The 23,304-nt window shown below is 39.5% G+C and overlaps 2 protein-coding genes across 4 annotated transcripts; both read right to left on the bottom strand.

Annotated features, from left to right (window-relative positions):
- Window positions 1–1,440: 1,440 nt before the first annotated feature.
- daxx (death-domain associated protein) lies at window positions 1,441–10,553 on the bottom strand. Of its 3 annotated transcripts, XR_009395629.1 has the most exons (12): window positions 10,176–10,551; window positions 9,211–9,471; window positions 8,525–8,977; window positions 8,308–8,439; window positions 8,058–8,174; window positions 7,648–7,879; window positions 7,140–7,309; window positions 6,558–6,714; window positions 5,727–6,291; window positions 4,739–4,874; window positions 3,809–3,933; window positions 1,441–2,822 (listed from the first exon to the last, which is right to left on the bottom strand). XR_009395629.1 is itself a non-coding variant. In XM_059350449.1 (11 exons), the coding sequence occupies exons 2-11, from the start codon at window positions 9,451–9,453 to the stop codon at window positions 3,874–3,876; spliced, it is 2,265 nt and encodes a 754-aa protein (XP_059206432.1). In that variant the 5' UTR covers window positions 9,454–9,474; window positions 10,176–10,553; the 3' UTR covers window positions 1,441–3,873. The 3 variants fall into 3 exon arrangements, 2 of the variants coding, with proteins under 2 accessions (XP_059206432.1, XP_059206430.1); XM_059350449.1 differs by having other exon boundaries at window positions 1,441–3,933; window positions 9,211–9,474; window positions 10,176–10,553; XM_059350447.1 differs by having other exon boundaries at window positions 1,441–3,933.
- Window positions 10,554–11,263: 710 nt separating this feature from the next.
- LOC131985585 (tapasin-like) lies at window positions 11,264–17,330 on the bottom strand. Its single transcript, XM_059350773.1, has 8 exons — window positions 16,886–17,330; window positions 15,681–15,872; window positions 14,355–14,603; window positions 13,869–14,228; window positions 13,207–13,530; window positions 12,694–12,795; window positions 12,337–12,365; window positions 11,264–12,202 (listed from the first exon to the last, which is right to left on the bottom strand). Exons 1-8 carry the CDS (start codon window positions 16,944–16,946, stop codon window positions 12,191–12,193), a joined length of 1,329 nt encoding a protein of 442 aa, XP_059206756.1. The 5' UTR covers window positions 16,947–17,330; the 3' UTR covers window positions 11,264–12,190.
- Window positions 17,331–23,304: the final 5,974 nt, after the last annotated feature.

Raw genomic sequence — 23,304 nt, 5'->3', positions numbered from 1 at the left:
TAAGTCTGGTATCTTTCAGGTCACAAGCCTCAATCTTGAGTGGTGAAATCCCAAAACAGACCTCTTCACTGAAGGCACTTTATCACTCTAAATACTGCTAATAGTCTCCTGGCAGAAGGATTTCTGATCAAGCAGTGGGTGGAGATACACAGGTGGGGGGCGGTATATTTGAATGAGGCTGTATGTGACAAAGTGTTTGTGGGTTGGTAGGAACCCTAGATACCCAAATAAAGAAGTACAAGCACTTAATAGGCGAGTTTCTCATGATGTTTATGCTTTAAGACCAACATAAGTTACAAGGTTCAGGCTGATCGCTACCTGCACAGATGAGAGGCACTCAAGTGCCTCAATAATAAGAGAAAATTGAATCAGCAGCATTAATACTGTTAGTTTGCAAAACATAACTGCAATGCAGCTAGAGAAGAATCTACAGCTATGGATGCAACAATCCAACTTTCTCTCTCCTGTTATCTGCTGATACTGAGTACTGATATGATACCAGTGTCCTCTTTTATCCAGATTTCAAGTCTGTGTCTGTAGGTAACATGAGGCCAGGGATGCTATATTTGCCCTGATTGAACTAAATGACCTGATGGTGGAAACACTGAAGAATTATTATTTTGTGGATCAGTCACGTCAAGGTTGATACACAATCCATTGAATAAAGGTAGTATTGGTGCACTGCAAAAAAAGAAAAGTTGGGTGAACTCAAAATTTCAAGGCAACAAATTTCGATAAAATTTTAAGTTGGACAATTAAACTACATATTTTAAGTTTTGTTTTTGAGTTTGCTCAACTCTGAATTCAGATTTGTCAACTCAACTGTAAGTTGTACTAACTTATAATTTAACATTGTAATAACTTTTAATCCTTACTTCTGCAATGTGCTGAAGTGGCACGATTGTAACGCCACTATGAAATGTCAGCTAATGTTGCGACCACAATTTTGAGTTAGCATTGATACGCTAATGGCTACTCTTGTATCTGTAACAAGCAGCGCTGCTAGCATCAGTTAGCCGCTAGCTTTCGCTAATGACCGAATTTCACAACAAAGAAATAAGAGTTAGCAGAACTATTTTCCCTTGTTTTGAACCCCAACTTTAAGATATAAGTAACAACAACTCACAAACTTGTTTTTGAGCATACAACTGGCTTCCTTTGTTGTGCTAACGTACATTATTGCCCTAAATGTCAATTTATATTTCAAGTTTTACCTACTTAAATCACTGTTTTAGGCCAAAAAATACAAGTTGGATTTTTTTGCAGTGTGCATCTGTAGCTATAACAACAAAGGTTAAATGAGTGTTATCTGTGAGAATATCAACCAGCTAAAAAGAAACAACAGATTATTAAAACAACCAAATAAAAATGAATCTACAATACATTCCTATTCAAGAACCAAGTAAAAATCCAAATCTAAAAAAAAGATGACACAGTATGTATAAAAAATTAGCATTTATTTATCAAAAATGAACAAGAAAAAATTCACAGTGAATGATGGATCACTCCTCTGCATAAATGAGGCCAGACAGATCGTAGCTCTAACAACCTCAATCCAGATCTACATTCTAGTGACTCTGAAAAGACTATTTATCCCAAAATATCATTTCAACCTGTGTGGTTAAATCTAATAAAAGTTGGACTCAGGAGGAAAAGAGAAAAGCAGGGACTGTTGTCGGGATAAAAAGTTGAGAAATTTACCTTCACCAAAACACTGTCAACATCCTCATTCTCTATTACATGTTATAAGGACGTATTACATACCACAAAAAAATCTCCTCATTCAAATGCTGAAGATCTTTAGTGCAACACTGTGCTAAAAAAAAACGTAACGTATTAAAAGCGGCAGGGATGTAGAAATTTCAACTTGAATTCTAAATGTATCTGAATGCCCAGTGTATTAACAGGAAAGAACAAACATATAAAAGCTGCACTAACAACTCTGGATAATGTCAAGTGGGATAAAAGTAAATAATTGTGTGTGTCGGATAAAAATGGCCTTCTAGTTATTAAACTCATATGGTTAGGAGCCATAACTGGGCCGGGGGTGTGCTCCATAAAGTGACTTTACCAAATAAGACAGGCTTGTTTTGGATCGTCTGACTTATTAGTTGATTGGAAGTTGACCGCTGTGGCGAGTTCTGAATTGGGCTTTAAACTGTGTGTAGCAGGTTACAAGATGTAGTTATTGGGGCTGAGCAGAGACGCATGTACAGTTGATCAGTGTCATGATCAGACCAGGGTTAAAAATCACCAACAGCAAATAGCCAAAGTACGTGCATGATTGTTTCACTCGCCATCCCAAAAACAAATAATGGTAATCTAGTGAGTGGCTGGTGGATTTTTGATCTGCTTCCCTCTTTTGCTTTAAGACAAATCAGAATCACAAAGAAATGTTTTTGTGCCATAGCTATTAAGGATAAGGCTCAATGTCAACAAATCCCATATAAAGACCCAAACTACGATATGAGTTCATACCTCACTATCTGACTATCTCTCACCCACAAGCCCATTGGTTTCTTTGTAATTTCCTTAAACAGCTGGGTTCTGTAGTTTTTAACAAACATTACTCAGGAACGTGTAAACAGTGGATTTGTTGGGGACTGTTTTTGAGTCGTGGCTTATAACCATTTTCCAGCATTGCCTTCAGCAGCAGTACTTGTAGATGGGACAAACTACAGCTCGTGTTCACTATATCTTCACATGCAACAGTGAGACTCAGTGATGGGCAGTGGCGCTCTATGGCCGAGGGGAGTAGAGTAAATCAGGCTTTGGGTACAGAGTTAGGTAACAATTCAATGATTTTGGTATTTCCATGTGATCTGTTGACAATAAGAAAAATATAGGTTATTAACACTTTCCACACAGCATTCCTCATTCAAACCAATAGTTATCTGGAAACAACTCATCTATCCTTCAGCATACATACGCCTGAATAAAAATAGTAACTTTTTTTATAAACCTAAATATAGAAATATCTATAGAGGGGGGAAATGAGAAAATGTTCTCCATTATTACTGGATCAGTCCATACATCTCCCTAACAGCAGAGAACAAACCACCACACATCTGCTGATTCAATGCACATTTTAAATAACAATTAAAACAATGTCACCAATTTATTTTATACAGACCACTACCTCGCCCCTCTCCTTTTACAAAAAAAAAAAAAAAGATTAAAATATAAAAATGTAAACAAACTGGCAGTGAGCTAATGAAGCCTTTGCCAGTCAAGTGTCTGTGAAAACAAAACTCTGGAGCACCGACCAGTTCAAGTTCACGTTTTCAGGCACTGGTTTCTTACCTAAACCACACTAAGAGACAATCATCCCAAGAGAAGAACTTTTATCTCTGTGTTTAGAGCAGCAAAAAACTAATTTCAATGCTACTACAAACTGAAGGGCAGGAAACATGACGACAGACTTCTGGCTGCTTTGATCAGCCAACAGGTCCAGTGAATCTCTGCTTAGAGTAAATGGCGGCTGTATTCTCTGGTACACACAGCAGAAGAAGAGGACTCCTTGATTTTCAAAAAAAAAAAAGGAAAAAAGTCCAGCTTAACCAGCCTTCTTTCAAATTTAACATTACAAAAAGAGGAAAAAAAACTTTGTCTTGGCTGTTGTTTGGTTATATATAATCAAGTGACACCAGTTTCTAAATGTATAGTTTTCCCTGTCTTCCATAGCCATGAATGGCTGTTGTATGTTTTGTAAAAATGTTATATTGACTATTTTGATCATATTCATTTATTCAGACAAATTTTGATTTTGAAAAAAAGGCAAGGACGGTCCTTAGAAACACGTCCTTACAGAAAATCGGATACTCTTGAGATACGGAAGAATCTGTAGTACAGTGAGAGGTTGAAGGTGAAAGGTCATTCTGAGTCTGTCAGGACGATGACCTCATCTGGGTCACACTGGGTGGCCACGTTGACCTGGAAAACACACACACACACACACACACACACACACACACACACACACACAGAGTGAGTACAGTGTGATCACTTTTTTTTTCTTAAAATATTTGAATATTAAACAAGGGGAATTGGATGAAAAAGAAAAGGTAAAAGAAAATTCTGGGAGGTAAATTATAATATTTATGAAAATTATTCTGACCAAAAATTAAAATTGTGAGAATGAAAATTCTATTTTTATTCTTAGTTTGAGATAGTGTGGAGAATATAGGCAGAGAACAGTCATTTTCTGGAGTGCGTTAAGTTTCTTTTTACAGTGAGGACACAATATGCTCCCAAAAATAAAATGCAAAAAATAAAACACGTTTGCAGTAAAAAGGTCTGCTTATGGCAGGAAACATAATTTTTGGGTTTGCATAAACATCAAATCTCTGTGAACATCAGTTTAAAAAGATGTGTTACTCTAAAAACAAGGTATTTTTCAGAGGTAAGAAATTGGTCAAAACGAAAGCCTCAAGTGGCAATGTGATGCAAGACAAGTTATATAGTTATAAAGATTATTATCAAAAACAAACTAATGTAGTTGACATGACCTAGATAAGGACGAGAAACTCCTGTAGAACACACTGGAGAGTCTAATAAGATTTCTTTGATACTCTTCAGCTAATTACTGTCGAAAAGGTGACAGAATTGTAAACTAGATTGAGTCTTTTACAAATGTTATAAATCTAAAGTCATGATCTTACACCGTGAACATAGTTTTCTCTACGAGCACAAATATGCCATTCAAACCCTAAATGTTCGTCTCTCTCTGTGCCCTCACCTTGTTATGCTTGGGTGGAGGTGTGGACTGTGAGCTGCTGACCATTTCCTGGGTTGGAGTGTCTGCTCTGGTCGACTCTGCCTGCTGTGGAGAATTGCAGCTGAAAACGCCCATATCCAGAGGGATATCTGCCTCACTGAGGAAGAAGAATATAAACAATGGTTGAATAATTTTTCAAATAAATAAATTCAGAACAATACCATTATTAATTCAAGTGCTATAGAGCTACAGCAAACATTTTATACAGTGTTTCCCCTGTAATTGTACAGGCCTATAGTAACAACACCAAACCCCCACCAGGCCCAAAAAATATTTTTTAATGAGAAAAATAACCCGTTTTTTATGTTCTTTTTGCAGCGGCACAACACCACAAGTCCATCAACAAGTAAAGCGTCTGTGTAAATTCACGTCTGTAATAACAATAGGGCAGTCAGGTGTCTTATCTAAACTGTTAGATGCAGTTGAACAGGTTAGGTGAAGAGAATGTTGCCAGTGGCTGAGCGGATACAAACAACCAAAGGTGCTGATGAATTAAATGCTTTTGTGTTTTTAGCTGAACCACCACAAAAAAATAAAAAAACAGATCAGTGATGCTGTTCTACCTTAACTGGGAAAATTAGCTGTAAGTGATATAATGTAGCCCCCCAGTGCATTTTATGTGGAGTGAGCACTGCGTCACCAGGTACTCATATGGTGACTTGTTAAATTGGCATGCAGTTAAAACACCAGTCATAATTTGTTTTAATGGGAACTACCGGCATTTTCAAGGAAATAACTTTAAAAAAAACACTAATAACACTTTAAAAGTATTTTTGTTTTAACTGGGTGCCATGCTGTGGGTCTCATTTATGCTCATGTGAAGAGTTGTTCTTAGGGGTACTGACACTTGATTTTGATGTGGTGGCACAATGTAGAATGTGTGTGTGTGTGTGTGTGTGTGTTGTGATATTCCCATCACCACAATAACTCCAGCACAGCCTTACAGTACCTGTCATGGATGATAATGTGCTTTGCATTTCGGGAGTTCTCTGAAGTAACGTCCTCCCTTTTCCTCTTCTGGCTCCTCGTGGTTCTGAGGCTGGGCGGCGGAGACGTGCCGTTGGTTGTTTGCGTGTCACAGCTTTCTACGACGACTGCTGGCGACTCGGGCAAAGACACTCCATTGGCTGCAGCCGGGGAGGCGTCTGCACGGTCCTTTGTGACTTTGCTAGTGCTTACCAGCACGACTGACACATGATTTGAGGAATCCACAGGTTCCTCTAATCCTGCATGGGTACCATTAGACAATGTCGTCTGGTCATCAGTCTGCATTGACTCTGATTGGCTGGGGCTCTGTCTAGGGGAGGGGAGGTCAGACAGCGGAGAGATTTGGGACTTGCTTTCATCAGAAAGAGGACTGAGCCCACTCGTGACCGGTTCCTCTTCATCTTTTACGCCTCCTTCTTCTCTTGCAGAAACGCTTCCTGACAACTGATCCGTTTGATCCTCCTTGTTAGTACCATCAAACGCTGGTTCCGCCTCGTTACCGTCTCGTTCCTCGCTCTCATCATCACCTATAGAAAGAGGGAAATGAACGCAGTAAAAGGGTTTTACTTATCAAGGGAGAGAAAACTCCACCCTCTGCGTTAAAATGTTTTCAACAGAGATGCCATCATTACAAAAAGGAAACATTAAGAACCTAATAGCATGTGAGAGATTATAACTGGTTGAAAACTAAATTAAAAATATGAAATATGCTGACATTGTTAACCAGTGGGAGGAACACCAACACTGGATCAAACAGAAACTGAGAAGAATTAATATCTCTGCTTGCTCTAACCTGGTCCATCATGCTGAGTGCTGGCCTTGATCTCTTCCTCGATGTCTGGATCTGATGATTCTTCATCTTCATCGTCATCCTCCTCCACCTCTTCATCTTCCTCCTCTGCCACTCCGTTCACCTCTTTATTTCCTTCTCCATTTTCTGATTTTTTGGCCTGAAAATACGACGTGTGAGGATTGGAAAGAACCAGAGAGCCAGGGAGGGAGGAAAACAACACAGGAATGAAAAATAGAAAATAAACACCATAACTGTTAGGCAGGGCTAGTGTTGATCACAGGGTCCAAGACAGCACTTTATGGATTAACAAATCATGCTGTATTTCAATATCTTTCTTGAACGCACCATCATTAGTATCTGTGTTTTTCTTGCATGAAGGACCACACTTTTGCTTTTGGAGATTTAACCCATTGACTACCAGCCGTCATACCATAACAGCTGTGTCTCTTGTCCATTTTTTAACGCAGCCACTGGTTTACATTAGTTTCATACATAAATAAGACATGGAAACGAAACATGTGAAACACTGGAAGAATACAAAGCCTGTATTGATTTTTGATCATTCCCCAGATGCTGTCATACCTCTTTCTCCTTGCTGTCTTTTGCAAGCCGCTTAGCTCGCTCCTGCTCCTCCGTGTCCTCTTGTTTGTTGGCGTACTTGGTGATGACCTCCTCCAGACGGGTCACAGCCACTTCTCTGTTCGACCGAAGCTTCCGCAACAATGAGGGGTCCGACAGAGCTGGGTCTATGGCTTCAGAGGGTCGTAGAGAAAAGGGCAAAAGACAAGGGTAAGAACAGCGAGGAGGGCAATGGTTAACTGTACAGTTTAGTTGGAAATAATTGCAGTTTTATTCTATTTTATTTATCCATATGTACTTACTGAGAAACCACATAAGTGTCAACTAAAAACACTTTTAAAGCCATTGGTTTAGCATTTGTCCATGCTCGTGTACTGCATGGGACACTGGATGAAGCTGAAGTGGAACTGCTCATAAAGGTTTGTTGTTGTTTGTCCACATTTGTCTATTTTTTTGTGGTGTATTAACTAAGTATTTGTGTTAATAAAATGCCATTCTGTCATTCCCTTACCAGGCTTATAGGGGTCAGTGAGGCGTGAGCCGAAGTTGTACACCAGATCCAGGTGACGTCTTTCTTGTATTTGGCTCCCAGTGTCTCTGAAAGCCTCCTGGGCAATCTGGTTCAGCTGTTTTCGGCTCAGGGAAAGGTTGTGACGTTCATTGGCGCGCAGCACCTGCTGCAGGATATCTTGGTAATCTGGAGGGTTACTGCGCGCCTCAGGACTGTTGATGAAACGCTCGATCTGACAAGAGGAAGGAACACAAGGTATGAAATCAGGAGCATATGAAAAACAGTTGATATCCCCCCCCCCCCCCCCCCAGATTCAGATTCTGTTACCACTGATTGTAATCAGGGATGTCCCCGATCAAGCTTTTTTTCTTTTTCACCCTAACTGTTTAAACCAGCAACAACCAGCTCACCTTCCTGTTGATCTCAGGATAACGAGTGCCATTGTAATTGAGCCTCTGCTCAATAACTCGGCCCGTTAGTGTGCTGCATTTCTTCAGTTCACACAGCTTTTCGTAAATCTTCATCAACTGTAAAAGAAGAAGATGGGGACATAAGAGGTGTGACTAGCTGCCACAAACCCAGGTGTAATAGTCATCTTTACAGCTTTCAGCAGTGTTTATAACCAGTGAAAGCCCAGGCTGCATCAAACACCAGCCTAACCTTGCGTTTGAGCTTGTGTTCCTGAATGTATAACGACTCCTCAGCTTGCAGGTCGTCTAAGCTCAGCTCGGCCTGCTGCAGGCGGCAGATCTCATCGTTGTATACTTTCAGTAGGTTCTCCAGATATGCTATCTGTGAGAAATTAAGAAAAGACATGAAAGGTCAAGCATGTTTGCCTACAAAAATGATGATCATAAGTTGAAGCGTATACACAAACCTGCTTCCTGGATGCCCTTTTTGCTTTTTTCTCTGCTTCCTGTTCCTCCATATTATTGCCCTCCTTAAGTCCTGAGGTGGAAGATTGCTTATCTTCTGCTGCTGGCTTCGCCCCTTCCTCTTCCTCATCAATATGAACTTTAGTCTTGCCTTCCTTTTTGAACGTAACAGAGTTTAAGTGGGCAGAACTTGATGTTGAGGTAGAAGGCCCAGGTTCAACTTTGTTTAGGTTCACCCTCTTCTTTTCTGCGTGCTGTTTGAGTGCAGTGCACAGTTCACTGATGTAGACAAAGGTTTTGGAATGGTTTGCCTGAGCATGAGTCACACATCTTCCCACGGTGTTCCTGAACTCAACAGATGAAAGGTACTCGGGCAAGGCCTTGGCATGCTTGGTTTGGAGGAAGGTCAAGACTTCAGGGCAGTCGTGGGTGAGTGCTGAGCAGTGTTCCACAAACTGGGATTAGGGAGAAAAGAAAACCCAAGGAGAGAGAGAAAAATAATAAGAACACACAACAGCACATTGTGATTCAGGTTTTTCTAGTTCACACCGTTTCAATGTATTGTCAATATAATTAAAACTCTCCGTACTACGACTGTCAGAAGTTAACATGTACATTTGCACATCTACAAAAACTTCATAGGGTCAGGTGAATAAGAATAATCAGTTTGTCCCCTTAAATAGCTCACCTCAGTGAATAATCTCTGATTCTCTGCCTGCAGAACATGTGCGTCTTTCTTTGCTGAGGCAAAAGGTGACTGGGTAATGTGGGTAGGCGCAGACTGCTGAGCTTTAAGTGTTGAGACTTTTTTGGTTTGATGGTGAGAAGACGAGGTGGAGGCAGAGCAGGAGGGTTGAGGACTCTCTTCTTCTTCATCGTCATCATCAAGGACTATAATCTTATCCGCCATCGAGGCGGGAGCCACCGCCATCTGAATTTATGGTGATTTCTGCTTTTAGAAAAAACAAACAGGGAGAATGTTGATCAGGGCAGCTAAAAGTACAAAATGTTAAAGAAACAGTAGGAAGTTGAAAATCAAACAACATGAAGTTTGTGGATTTCTGGTGGGACATGAGGTTTAATGCCAGTACTAATCAATCACTGGGGTATTTTTGCATTAATAATCAGGACTTCAACTAGTTATTATCTTTATCACTGATTCATCTGCCCAGTATTTTCTTGTTGAAATTGTTCTGACAATGTCAGAAAACAGTGAAATATGCAATGCACAATTTCCCAGAGATAGTGATAACTTCAATATATATTTTTTAGCCAACCACCTAATCAAAAATAAAAATATAGATATATACAACTCTAATTAGGTTATATATATATTAAGTGTTTAAAGTGGAGTTTAAGTGTAAAGAAGCATGAAATGGAAAAACTGTGTACATATACCTATATGCTTATGGATTTAACCATAATGCGCTTATACTGCTCCTTAATTTATTGTCAAGTAAACAAGCCATTTAACATTAACATTATACTTTCTTTGATTTAAGAACTGAAACCAACAGTGAGGCAACAACAAGTGACGTGATCGAGGTTTGATGACACAGGAAATTACAGATTACAGACAAATTAGACATAAGATATCATTAAGATATACATTTCTGCAATATAATAAATTATGACACATTCACACATACCGACCTCTGGTTTATGAGCCGTTTGACGTGACAACAAGTGAGGATAATATCCCAACACGATGTTCCGTTAAAACAGTTTGAGTTAGCTTAGCATTAGCTAGTTGGTTAGCATTATGTGCCAAGTAAGTGAGCGAAGTGTGAACATAACAAGCCAAAACAACAGCTCGTATGTTGTTTTTATGATATAAATTACTGCATAAACAAACGCGTGATGCAGTTTAATCCCTAATAGGCTTTTTGTTTACCAAAACAATGCTCGTAACCGATAGGAGATCGAAAGCTCTTTGTCGAAAGTATACCCGCTATACTCATATCAGCTGCATCAAGGCCGCTGATTGGTTGATGGCTGGTTTACGGTCAGTAATGTCGTTTGCTATTGGTTGCCTTGCTTCTTCTTCTTCTTCTACTGCTGCTGTTGCTTCTTCTGCTTGAGTTTTAACGGCAGCTTCTATCCCTGATGTTGGATTGTCGCTGTCCGGGGCAGTGGCGGAAAAAAGTGCACCAGCTGCATGTCTTGGCACTAGATCAGGGATGGGCAACTGGAGGCCCGCACCCTCACTTGAACTGGCCCTCAGTACAACTACATGCATTTGAGCATGGAATCTTAAAAGTGCAGTGTAAAAATGAACAAAATTACTTCTTGCAATTAATGTTGGTCTGCTGTTCTTGCAATGAAAAAAAAAAGAAATCACAGTAAGTGGTTATTTTTTATTTAAGAACAACCTAGAGGACACTTTATCATGTTTTATCTATGATAAGGGCACCCAAGAGGTTTCTTTGTGGCATTATGTCAAGTAAAACAAATGGGTTTGTTTTTTTTAAATCTCCAAACCCTGACAGATTTTCAAAAGTTACACATTTAGCATATGTAATAATTGCTTTATAATACATTTTTCCATTAAGCAATTCTGCCTTGTGCATTATTGTATTACTTACAGATTCTAACATTTTCAGTTCCTACTCCAAAACAAGATTACAAAGTGCCTCAAGCCCCTCAGCCCTTGACTCTTAAACTTTGCAGCATGGTCATTAGAAACATATCATTCCTGCTGACCTGATGGCAAGGAAAAAAACACACCTCAGCCATTACAATTATGTTAAAATACTTCAATATGCATTAAGACACATTTAACGCTTGTTTTCAGGTTATTTTACAACAATGTGGCACACCAGCATGCTTGACGATCTTATAAACAGGAAACTCAAGGCAGCACATTTTCAGAAATGTGTTTATTTCACTTCAAATGCAGACTTTTATTATGATTTTTTAAATTCTGACACAAGTTTTTAATTTACCCTTCAGTAGAACTATGCACTTTGTTTGTACCATTTCCTTCAGACTTCTATAAAAGTTTGCATTAGCCCAGGCGGTTAGAGCATAATTTCTACCAACATTCACACACATATTGAACAAAAAAATCTGAATATACGTACATACATGGAATTTTCTGTATTTACAAAACAGGATTCATGTTGTGGACAAAATATTAATTTTACTTTCCTGGATCATTTACAAAATATGTTTTTAGTCCTCTTTGTTCAACACACACACACACACACACACACACACACACACTTCAAATGTTTGTGGCCGTTTTCCAGTGTTGATGACAAGATACAGTCAAAAATAGTGGTAGGGCCAATATGATATAACTGCTATGTCACTTTGAAGGAAGAAAGAAATATTACAACAAACATGATTTGACTGAGCAGAAGCCCTTTTCAGAAAGTTTTCACTGATACCCCAAGAGAAAAGTATGTCTATCCACAAGTATAAAAAAAAATTAAAAAAACATAAGCAAGCAAGCATCACTCTGGATCTATGGAAAAAAATGACTCTTAAAGTAAAAAAAATTCAACAGATTTACCTCTGCTCACTGAAAAAAAGGAGTGACTATCCACTTGAATAGGAGAACAGTCACTGCTGAAACCTGATCCTATAAACCCACCCAAGATATCAAAACAGACAGGTGTGTTGGCGCGGTAACACACTCCCACAGCAGTTGTCTTCTGCCTTCTTTACTTATCTTTCTGTAAGTGGCAAAAGTGGAAAGTTATTATTGAGAGGACACGTGAGAAATACCCAGTAACATGGGGGCGTAGAAATAGTGCATTTATTTAAATACATTCAGAATTATATATTTAGCAGTATTTGAAAAAGTTACCTTATCTTGTTGAACAGCTTCATCTGAGCCTGTGAACAGAAAAAAAAATACAAAAAGTCATATAGCAGAACTGAAAAAAATATCTTAATGTATCTTCCTTAAATAGTATGTGCATAAGTGCACAGCATTTAACCCACCCTTTTTTAAAAACCTTAAATAATGTTTAAGGCACATGCATTGTTTTTTACTTTATTTAACATTTGTCAAGTATTGTTTTATTATGCTATTAAATCCAAACGATGAGATAGTATCCATCTATCTGGCTGCTTCAAATGATTAAATTGGTGCAGCCACTAATAATTTATTATTGTTAATGTCACTATACACAGAAATATGTTTTTGTGGATTATTTGTTACCTGAGCCGGTGAAGGTCCAAGAGACAAACTTGATGAGACCGTAGAGCACAAGTGCTACGCCCACCATCGCCATTGAGTCCTCAATGGAGGGAGTACTGAACCCTGAAATGACCAACAAAACAAACAGAATTGATTGAAGTGATCTTTTGTTGTTCAGCTTGAATAAAATGTTTAATTTAACTTCATCATTAAGCCTTTATGAGTTACATATTCCACCAGAGCCATCACTTATAGTAGGTTCGTTAAAATAATTTTATCTCCATGGACATTTGGTTTTGAAGAGAATTAGCTTTGCCATTCATATGAGTATGTTTTTATTGGACCAAAGCTTAAAATGAGCTGTAATGAGTACTTTAAGTATATTTTGATGCAAATACTTTAGCACTTCTACTTACTTTACTTGTCACAACTACTGTAACTGGCTTCTATTTTGTCATGCAACAAAAAGTAAGAACCCATTGTTGCCAAAAGAGCTTTATAAATGTCTTAAACAACAAACTTCTTTCACATTACCGATGACATTGAGGGTCACGCTGGCCTGCTGTGTGCCGCCAACATGTCCAGCCACACAGATGAGCTCCCCTCCTCTGCCCAGGTCCAGCTTAGTTGTGTCAAGCTCCAGCCTGGTGCTCTGGCTGTAGGTTCCATCCCATGCCTGCCTGTGGCCCGTTACACTGCCTGATCCCAGAGGCCTGGACTTCCCGTCTGCTCCTTTAAACTCCCAGCTCAGTTCCAGGGAGAGGGGGGCAAAGCCAGACGCCTCACACTGGACGGACACAGTCTGGCCAGGAACAGCGAGGGGCAGAGGGGAGGGGTGGATGGAGAGGGATGGAGGCTCTGGTAGAAGGAGAAAAGAATGGAGGAACAAAGAAAATAGGAAAGATAATAAGAGGAAGTTCATAATAGTTATCTGGTTCGTAATTAAATCTTACTATGTGGACTTAATTTTCCAACTGAATTTTTGTTTTGACTTCAGTGTTGAATCGCAGCAGATACTAAACAATAAAATGCTATGAATGACAGTGTGAAGGACTGATTACTGCACTCTAAAGCACACATCTTCTTTTACCATCATCTCCAATGCTCTGAGACCAGAGTTCAGAAATCCTATTACCGTTTTAGTGTGCACATTTGTTGTCTTAAACACAAAAAGAAAGCACGATCTTTTCCCTCACCTACAATATCAAGCTCCACCGCCACCTGAGCCACGAGGTACGGCAGATACACCGTACAAATATACATCCCAGAGTGATGCACTTTGGCCTCCTGCAGGATCAGAGACGCATTCCCTTTCTCGTGCAAACCATCAAAGTCCAGTGTGGCTCCTTCCTCTTGCGTATCAGCCAAACGGTCCGTCTTGCCGTCGTAGGCCAGAACCAATCTTCCATTGCCTCTGAACTGGTAGCGCCATTCTACGGCAAAACCTGACCCAGACAGAGGCGAGGAGGGGTCAACCCAGAAGCCACAATCCAGCAGCGCTGTTTCCCCGAGTCTGGACTGAACCGACACAGTTTTACTGGTCACACTGAGGATCACTGCAGAGACAGAGAGAGTGAGGAGGAGTGTCAAACTATAACATGACTGAGATAAGATGAACTTTCTTATTCACAGTTGACTATCTTAATAATAGATTATAGATCTTTTGTGTCATAAATCCTTACCATCTTGCTCTTTGGTGGCTGTAGGAGCACGCATGATAGTGGAAGCGGCGAGTTCTTTGTTGAGGCCCTGTATGGCTGTTGAAAACCAGTCTGCTTGCAGGTACATGGGGCTTAAAGCGGAGTCTGTGAGTGGAGCGACCCATTTTAGGGTGGAGGGCTGCGGCAGGAAGGGGTTCATCTCACACCGGGGCTTCTCGACAGAGCCTCTGGGAGGGTTCAGAGAGCGGTGGCAGAGAGAGGCACCTTCGTCTGAGGAGGGAGGAGTCAGAAGGATGACATGTAGACATTTTCATGGTATAGGCTTTGCTTATAGTATATAAAAAATAGAATTTGAGACAAGAATGGCATCTTGATCTAAAGAGTGAGTTGATGTAAAGATAAATATTAGGCCTACTTGAAAAGAAAATTAAAACCTCGATACTTGTTTTTTCTTTTCAGCTAACTTGTTACCGGAAAATACAAAATCAATTATGAAATCCCTAGCTGACAAATTTAAGTTTTAAATAATTGTTTTTAATTAAGAAATGAGGCAGAACTGAAACCCTTATTTCTAAGGGAATATCTAGCCATTTTCAATGGCTTTTCTTGATAACAACCAAAATCATAATCAAGAAAACCATGGAAAATAGCTAGATGTCAGCTCTTAAATTAAACTCTTATGAGCTTTTTTTGTTGTTATCATTATATTTGTCCAAACAAATGTACCTTTAGTTGTATCAGGCATTAAAAAGAACAATAAATTGAAGAAAACAAGGGTGTTCTTATCATTTTTTCCATGACTGTATGTTATCAATGACAAATTCAGGCTGTCTGAGGGGCAGGGGCGAATAAAATAAAAAGGGCACCAGCTAGAATATAGTAGATAGATAGAAAACACATTATTGCTGCATTTAATACTCATCATTTTCTTTTTCTTGCTTATGGAGGAAGTTTCTTTTCCAACTAATGTGACCTGTACTCTAAAGGTTTGCAGAATTTTTTTTATAGAAAGAAACGGATTATAAAAAAGCATGTTTATTACTATTTCAATAACTATTTTGATGTTATCTTCATACCGGCATTAACCCAGAGACATGATGAAAAAGTGCATGGATGCTAAGGTATAATAATGATTTAATGGAATGTAACACATTTTCAGCGCTTACTGTGTCTAGAGTAGATGCAATGAACAGCAGAAAGTATAGAGCCACACACTTGCATACAAAATTACACCAGCTATTAACAAAAAAACCCAACCTAAAACACAATGCACATTCACTCTCACACACACGTAGAGAGATAAATGTGTAGTTACACGTGCTGCTCAGTGCGTCATTTTGAACTAACCGGTAATAAAGTAGATTCTTTCAGGGTTGATGTCAGATGGATCATGTTGGGACTTCGCAGGGTTGCTGTATGCGTTTGTTCTGATGTGAAGCAGGGCTTTTTCCTGGCTAGTGGCAGCAGTTAAACCTCCTCCTCGACCCGTTTTCTCCTGCACAAACCAGCACTCCAGCACTGGACAGCTGCTGCTGCAGGCTTCAGACAACAGATCCAACAAGGAATTAACAATATATTGGGAAAAATGCACATAATGTGAGCATAATAGTACAATTACACTTTAATCTGATATTGTTGTGTACATGACTCAAATATTTACCAGTCTAAAAATAGCTGAATAGTTTATTCCTATAGTTACATTTAATAAGGCATGTTGTTGTAGTTGTCATAGGAAATACAAGGTATTGGAAGAACTATAACGAGCACCAAGGCATTGCAGTAATTACATAATAAAAGATGAAAATGAAAGTAAAAGTGATCATCTTGCGGTGCAAAATAAGTTGAGTCTTACATTCATTTTCATTCTCCTAATTTTTCTGGTCTTGCCCTTTGTTATATTTATCTATATTATTATCTTAATTATTATATTTTACTTGTCTCAGCTGTATTTACCGTATTAACTGAGGTGAAGACAACGTGAATTGTTGATGCTGGGTGGTAATAGTTTCGGCCACGGGAGTGTGCGACTGCGCTGAACGCTTCACACCAAATTCCATTCAGAAATACAGTATTTTAACACAATCTATGTTATGATTTAAAGTATACCATTGATAGGAACTTATTTTGGATATTATATTACGTGACAGGCTCTAATGCTGAATTCGGCATATATGTTTCACGACTAATTACATGTTATGATGATAAGAGCCTGAATTTAAAGTTCGAGACCGTGAAGTCGTTTGGCATAGCCTACTCTTGTCAAATTACAGTCCGCAGCTCAGACACATTCAAACATAGCTATGAGTATTTAGTCTAAACTTGTCTTTATTCATATTTATATTTATATTGGGGGTTTATGTAAGGTTATAATATTAATGCATGAACTATGCGCATTTCCCACAGAGTTTGGATTACGTCAATAAACGACAAAACATGCATCCGGACTTGTATACTGCGTATGCATAAAAGTAGTGTATTTCGTATATTTGGCCAGCGGCTGAGCGAAATATTGACAGGTAGCCTCGTTACATCGACAGAAAACCTAACCTTACCTTGAATGAAGCAGATTACTGCAACCAGGGACAGTTTGTAGATTGTAGAGAAGTCCGTCATGATTGTGTGTCTTCCCTTTGCTGCCAGGTAGCTACTCTTTACTGCTGTCGCACGAACAAAGTGGAGTTTAGATTGTAGGTTTTCCCCTTCAACTCCGGGTTCATTATAGTTTCACTTTCACCTACACTGACTCCGTCAAGTCAGCCAGAACAAAACAACGAATTCCGGTCATAATTTAAAAATAAATCAGCTACGATCGACGTTGACCAACCTTAAAAGTAGGCAAAAGTAGAATATTAAAATAAAATTGACTGGAAACTTAAAGTAAAATATTTTACCAGTACAAAACGCTGCATGCAATACATTTAAGTACAGGCAACAAAAATAAGTTCACCAGCACCATAGGTAGATGGCGCGCTTTACCACACAGTAATCCACCAGGACTCTGAACCAACTTTACTGTAGACTGTCTGACCGTGTCTTATGTATTTCTTTCCTTTCCTCAATTAATCTGCAAGACATATCTTACTGAGATTTGGCTTAGTTGTGGCAAGTTAGAGAGTGCACTGCACACAACTGTTTTATGTGCATCTTGACTCCCTTAATTCAGGAAATGAAGATTAGTGAGAAGCAGGTGGATATGTGAGGCTGCAAACCTCCAAGAGTAGAATTCAGTTTGTGAGAACAGATGTTAGATGAGATGGCAAGAGAAAAAATGAACAGCCTTGAATGGACCAGTCTACTGTACCTTTATACCCAGACAACCTTCTCTCTCTTTTTTTTTTTTTTTTTTTTTAGCTATAAGTGAGATCAGTGAGCATCACTCTGTTTATTACTGCACATCAAGGCCATGACCCTTGTATGAGAGTACTTGAACTTAATACTTGTTTTATGTGCTTCTAACATGCACCTATTTTAACACAAGTACATCACTTTTTCACCTTCCCTTTTTTTATTTTTTGTCACCAAATTTTTTTTCCCCATTAATTGCGCAGTTTCTTATGTATTCAAAACCAATTGTATGCATTTTATCATGACATTTCTGTATAACATCATTGAAGTTTTGCTGATGCACTTTTCTGATTGTTATTCTGCAGAAAGTATTTTCATTAACACCAGAGTAATGCAGCAAAACAAGGAGGACAAGAAGTTTGCTGGTATGGACCAAAATGTGCCAATCATGCCAGACCTCTGTGGCACAAACAAGCACAGAAACGAAACCTAACTGACTTATCAGGTGATTTCCCAGAAATGGTACAGAGTGATGTGCTGTTTATGTCCACTGGAGGAGCACTAATACTGTTCCAAAAAGCCAACTAGCACCACTTACTCTTACCATGAATAGAAACGGAAGGGTCAAACTGGGAAAGGAGTTGCATTCGCTGCAGGTTCAGTGTGACGCACTGCATTTTTATTTTTTCCAGATAAAAACTCATGTTATTGTCAGGAGATTTTTTAATTTCTGTTTATCAATCGATGTATGGCCCCAGATCTAAAATATATATCCTCAGATGTTATGTACCCTACATTTAAATTAAGTAAAATAATAAGGTAAGCTCGTGTTAGGAATCCAAATAATGACAACTAATTTGCCCACCAGTGACTGCCAGGTCAGAGGGAGGGACAGAGTTGTGCATCTGCCATTTCAAAACAAAAAAGGCAGAAACAAAATGGTGTTCTTCATGTGAAGGGTGTGACAGTGACAACGTGTGCAAGCATGTATTTGCATGGATGCCATACTATGTGCATCTTGTTTTTACAAAACCTGCACATTGATGCGCACTTGCAGGGGTTTTTTTTTTCACTGCCAAAAAGGAATTGAGTCTAATTTAAAATAATAATTTTGGAGTCAATGTAGTAAGAGTTCTGCTCAGTGAAGTTTTGCTTTCTTATTCTGCTGTGAGAAATATAATAATAAAATATTTTGCAGACAAAGTCTAGAAGCACAATAACTTCTTAAACTGTACGAGCAGTCCCGGGTGCCAAAGTATAATTCCTTTTTCTGTCCAAATGAAAATAGGAAAAAACAAAAAACAGTGCCCAACAGGCTTCCACTCATCTACAGGTATGCATCAAATGTCAAGTTGATTTAATTCGCCATCACATTGGCAAAAAATACGTAAATTCACAGTTTATATATTTTTGCTATATGTAAATAATCTTTAAATAATCTCATAATATGAGTAAATATTTTGATTCTGTTTGACAATTTATTTCGTTATACTACCAAAACTTGACTGTTTGATGATAGATGGTGAAGGATTACTCGATTACTTCGCTCATTCATTTAAAACAAATGACCTATCGAGCAATGTCTGTGTCAGTGAACGGAAATGGTTTGCTTTTATTCATGTAACTTTCAGCTGGCATTGTGACTGACAGTTGGCAAAATGTGACTGTGCCTTAATAATTATATATTTTTTTATTTATAACAATGTAATATTATTAAATAATATTATTAATATAAATAAATAATGGTTGTTATAATAATTATAACAGACACAATTATAATTATTATAACAATGACTATAATATTTTGTAATGTAATTTAGATGCTTTGATGCGTGTGCGCATGCGCGAGTTTGCCGCAACGCTCGCTCCCTTATGCTGTGACGTATGTGTGGAATGTGACGTATGTGTGGAATGTCGTCGACGCTTTGATGCGTGTTTACGATCAAAGCGCTCACTGGAATGTCTGCTGTGATGTCATTTGTGATGTCATATGAGACAGAGGGCTTACTCTATAGGTTTCCAGAAACGAATTAATTTCAATCACTTTCCACTTGGATTTCAGACGACACAGACACAGTTAGAAGAATCACCACACAAATTCACAATTCAGACAGTTTCAAACCCAAAAGTGAAAGCAATTGTTCTTCGCCATGGACCAATCCGAGATGACCAACACTGCAATTGTCACACGGGAGTCTGTTCTGCCGATAGTGAACAAATATTTTGAGAGAATCTCCCAAACACAGTGGAGTTTGTTAGCTGCAGAGACCTTGGACTCAGACACACAAGCTATACTGAGTGACATGCTGACTGAAATTGTACAGTCAGTCTCTGCAGTGATCCTGAAAATGATTCTACCCATGTTTCAGGACAACACTCCCGAGGGTCCATCTCCAAATGATATCCCTGTGTATTTGGAGAATTTCAGACTAGGAGATTCCCTCTCTAATAGCTTTGCTTCTGCTCTTCAGGTAACACAAGAGCAATGTGAGAGTGCTGAAGAGCTCACAGAGATGGTTGAGAGTGAAGTTGCTGCAAAGGTACACTCTGCTCTATCTCTGGCCTGCTACACCATTGTTTGGCCAACAGGGCCTGCCATTTTTGTCACTGGCTCCTTATCCAACACAGCATCTCTTCATGGCATGGTGACTCATGCTGTCAAATGCCTGAAAAGACTTTTAGGGAAGGTGAGCAGCCAGTGCCTGGGACTGTTTAGTAGGGGGAAAGCGCCTGAGCATTTCCTAGAAAGAAGCTCTGAATCTCCCGTACCTATGCTTGTAATAGCAGAGGCAGAGAGATGTGATTTAGCTCAGAGTGTAAAATCTAGAATCTCTGTTCCCTCTGCGACTCAGGCTGTGACTGAAATCCTCCTCAAATGGTCTGGTGAGACACCAGATATCGAACAAGAGGAGGAAAATGTCAGTGCCTCTCTGGATGCTCATTTTGCAGCAACAGATATAGTCCGGACAATAAATAATGACCTTCATTACACAGATGATGGACCCTCTCCCTGCGGCAGTGAGAAAAGTACCTCTGTGAAGCCTCATTTTAACATGGGGTTAATCATTAATAAGGTGAAAGATTTTTTTCAGTCTTCAGAAGTTGAGACCGTCAGCCAAAAAGTGAAAAACTCTGGCTTTTTGAAGTTCGCTCAACGGCAATTTGAAAAAATGAAGACAGAGCTCCGGGCCACATACACAGAAGAAGACCAATGCTCCATTGTTAGATTGCCATCACATCCAGGTTCCCCCCGGTCTAAATCTACACAAGATACATACATTGATCAACCTTGGTATGAATCTTTGCCAGGAGTTCCAGAGTCTCCCAGGTGCAAATCTGAGCTCAGCAATCTGACCAAAAAGAGTGAATTACGTACTGTGACAAGGCAGCAGTTGGCTGAAATAGATTTTGAGACCATCAAAGGTGATGTTGACTGCTTGTTTAACAACTTGAATCGGTCAGCAGGTGACAGCCAAACTGTGGAAGTTGTAAGTAGCGAGGTCAGGAAGTTCTCAAAGGAACTGACTGATAAAATGTACGAGCAACTGATGGCTGGCATGACATATCAGATTCCCAGGGTTCAAACAGGAAGATGTCTCTCTGACTCTGTCATCTCTGTGGTCAGGAGGAGCGTGGATGCTAGTGGTTTCTACTTTTCTCCTGAAGTTCTTTACGCCATCACAGAGGACATGGTGGGAAAGTATTTGCAGCAGGTGCTTCTCTGGTTGGTAAAGGTAAGATCAGAAGAAGCGTGTCACAGCGACAAAATATCTGGTGCAGTCAATGACATCCATGACCTAGTGACAAGAATGGTGACCCCACAGCCAGAAGAAAACAAGGGTAAGGAAGAGGCGTCCCCTGAAGCCATCGGCAGACAGACCACAACACCCTCGTGTTCAAGTCTGACAGAAAGCACTGAGCTTTCCTCACAGAGAAGCTCAGGGTCAGTAAAAAAGACAAAGGAGCCGCGAGAAAAACATATATCACCTCGCAGCCAAAAATCTGTTTCCAGCCGCAGTAATAGTGACCGCTCTCAGCATGTCAGGCGCCATGTTGACAGTCAGGTTTTGATTTCACGCAAAAGGAAGTCTTCACCAGCTCCTGGCCGCTCTCCTGCAGCATCTTATGCCAGTAAGATGAGCCGTTCAGGAAAGTCAGATGAGGTACTCTTTTCAACGAATACCTCATCTGAATCAGAGAGCTTCATCACTGCTCTGCTCAGGAGGATTCTTATGAAAGCCCCTTGGAGAAGCAGAACCTCAGTGACGATGGCAGAAATCCAGACTGTGGTCAAACGTCTGTCAGAGAAGGTCGAGGAGGAAGAGGACATGCCAAGATGTTCTGTCAGGACAACCCCAGAGGGCATGAAACAATTCAACAAGGTTGTGATGAAAGACCTTGAAAAGGAGTTTGGCTCTCAAAAGGACATACTGGAGGCTGCAACTGCATCGGACGATGCATCGTTTGATGAGGCTGTTTTAAGCAGTCTGAAAATCCGGCTGATTTCCCTTCAAAGTCCAGCCCCGGAGTCCAAAGTTGCTCGTTTTTTTTCCGCCGTTGGAAATTATTTAGCGAAGCCCTTCCAGTGTTTCAAGTCGTGCAGCTGCATTGACTAAATGAACATCACTGTCCCCTACCCCCTGCCCCTGCTTCTTTTAACACCTTGAAGCATCCTGCATTCACCTTGATGGAAACAATTTAATAGGTTCGATATCACACCTTCTATCTCACATGATTTAGGTCAGATGAGGTAGAGGGTAGTGATTTTATCATTACAATACCTATGAAAATTCTTTCCTTCAACATGAGTGCCATTAAAGAACTTTCTCACAGTGGGCATTTTGACTTATAATAGCAGCTGTTCCATTTAGGTGTGTTGGTAAGCCACATCTATATCGAAACAGTTGCATTTGTGTCAAAATGTCCACTGTGAGAAACGTCAAGACATAGGGTTTACTCCAGGTGCTCTGGTTTCTTCCCAGTTTTCACATTTTTTAAAAAACAAGGCAGCACAGTGTTTACATGTGGTTTTCTCTGGGTTGCTCCAGTTTCTCCAGGATTTTGTGTCACAACAAAACAAAAAAAGACCCACAGAGGTGCAGTGTTAAAACTGTGTGTCTGATGAGGCTTGTTATGACTACCAGCTTAGAGTTTACTCCGGTTGCTCCAGTTTCCTCAAAATCTTTCGATTCACAACAAAAAAACCAAGGAAGCACAGTGTTCAACACTGCCATTGCATGATGGGTACGGTTTACATGTGGTTTTCTCTGGGTTGCTCCAGTTTCTCCAGGATCACAACAAAACAAAAAAAGTCCCACAGAGGTGTAGTGTCAAAACTGTGTATCTGGTGTATGGAGTAAGATAGCTATCATAAAGATGTGTGCATGTTTCTAACCATTCGTATTCGTAATGTTAAACATTTTGTATTTCAATGAAATAGTTGTACACAATATCCTGCTTTCATATACGTGAGTCTGATAAATTGTTTGAGTTACGATTGTTTTTATGGGAGTATGAATCTAAAAGCTGTGAGTGCAATGTCTTGTGAATACAACTCTAATTTCTACGACTACGAAGTCTTCACTGTGAACACGAATTCAAGTTTGTGGGAACAAGTAGAAAATTGTTAAAATTACATCACGTAGGTCACAGGCAGGTCACGGGGAAATAATCGAACCACAATATC

The sequence above is a fragment of the Centropristis striata genome, chromosome 14 (genome assembly GCF_030273125.1).
Source record: "Centropristis striata isolate RG_2023a ecotype Rhode Island chromosome 14, C.striata_1.0, whole genome shotgun sequence".
Taxonomy (NCBI): domain Eukaryota; kingdom Metazoa; phylum Chordata; class Actinopteri; order Perciformes; family Serranidae; genus Centropristis; species Centropristis striata.
The sequence above is the reverse complement of the archived record's forward strand: the minus strand, read 5'-3'. Positions and strand labels throughout refer to the sequence as shown.

Excerpts from the sequence above, each read along its gene's own strand:
- LOC131985585 (XM_059350773.1), bottom strand. The coding sequence starts at position 16,946 with ATGACGGACTTCTCTACAATCTACAAACTGTCCCTGGTTGCAGTAATC. Across the intron at positions 15,873-16,885 it reads AGTAATCTGCTTCATTCAAG|CCTGCAGCAGCAGCTGTCCA; the intron begins GTAAGGTTAGGT and ends TGTTGTCTGAAG. Across the intron at positions 12,366-12,693 it reads TTGGACCTTCACCGGCTCAG|GCTCAGATGAAGCTGTTCAA; the intron begins GTAACAAATAAT and ends TTCTGTTCACAG.
- daxx (XM_059350449.1), bottom strand. The coding sequence starts at position 9,453 with ATGGCGGTGGCTCCCGCCTCGATGGCGGATAAGATTATAGTCCTTGAT. Across the intron at positions 8,978-9,210 it reads ATCAGAGATTATTCACTGAG|TTTGTGGAACACTGCTCAGC; the intron begins GTGAGCTATTTA and ends CCCTAATCCCAG. Across the intron at positions 8,440-8,524 it reads AAAGGGCATCCAGGAAGCAG|ATAGCATATCTGGAGAACCT; the intron begins GTTTGTGTATAC and ends AATTTCTCACAG.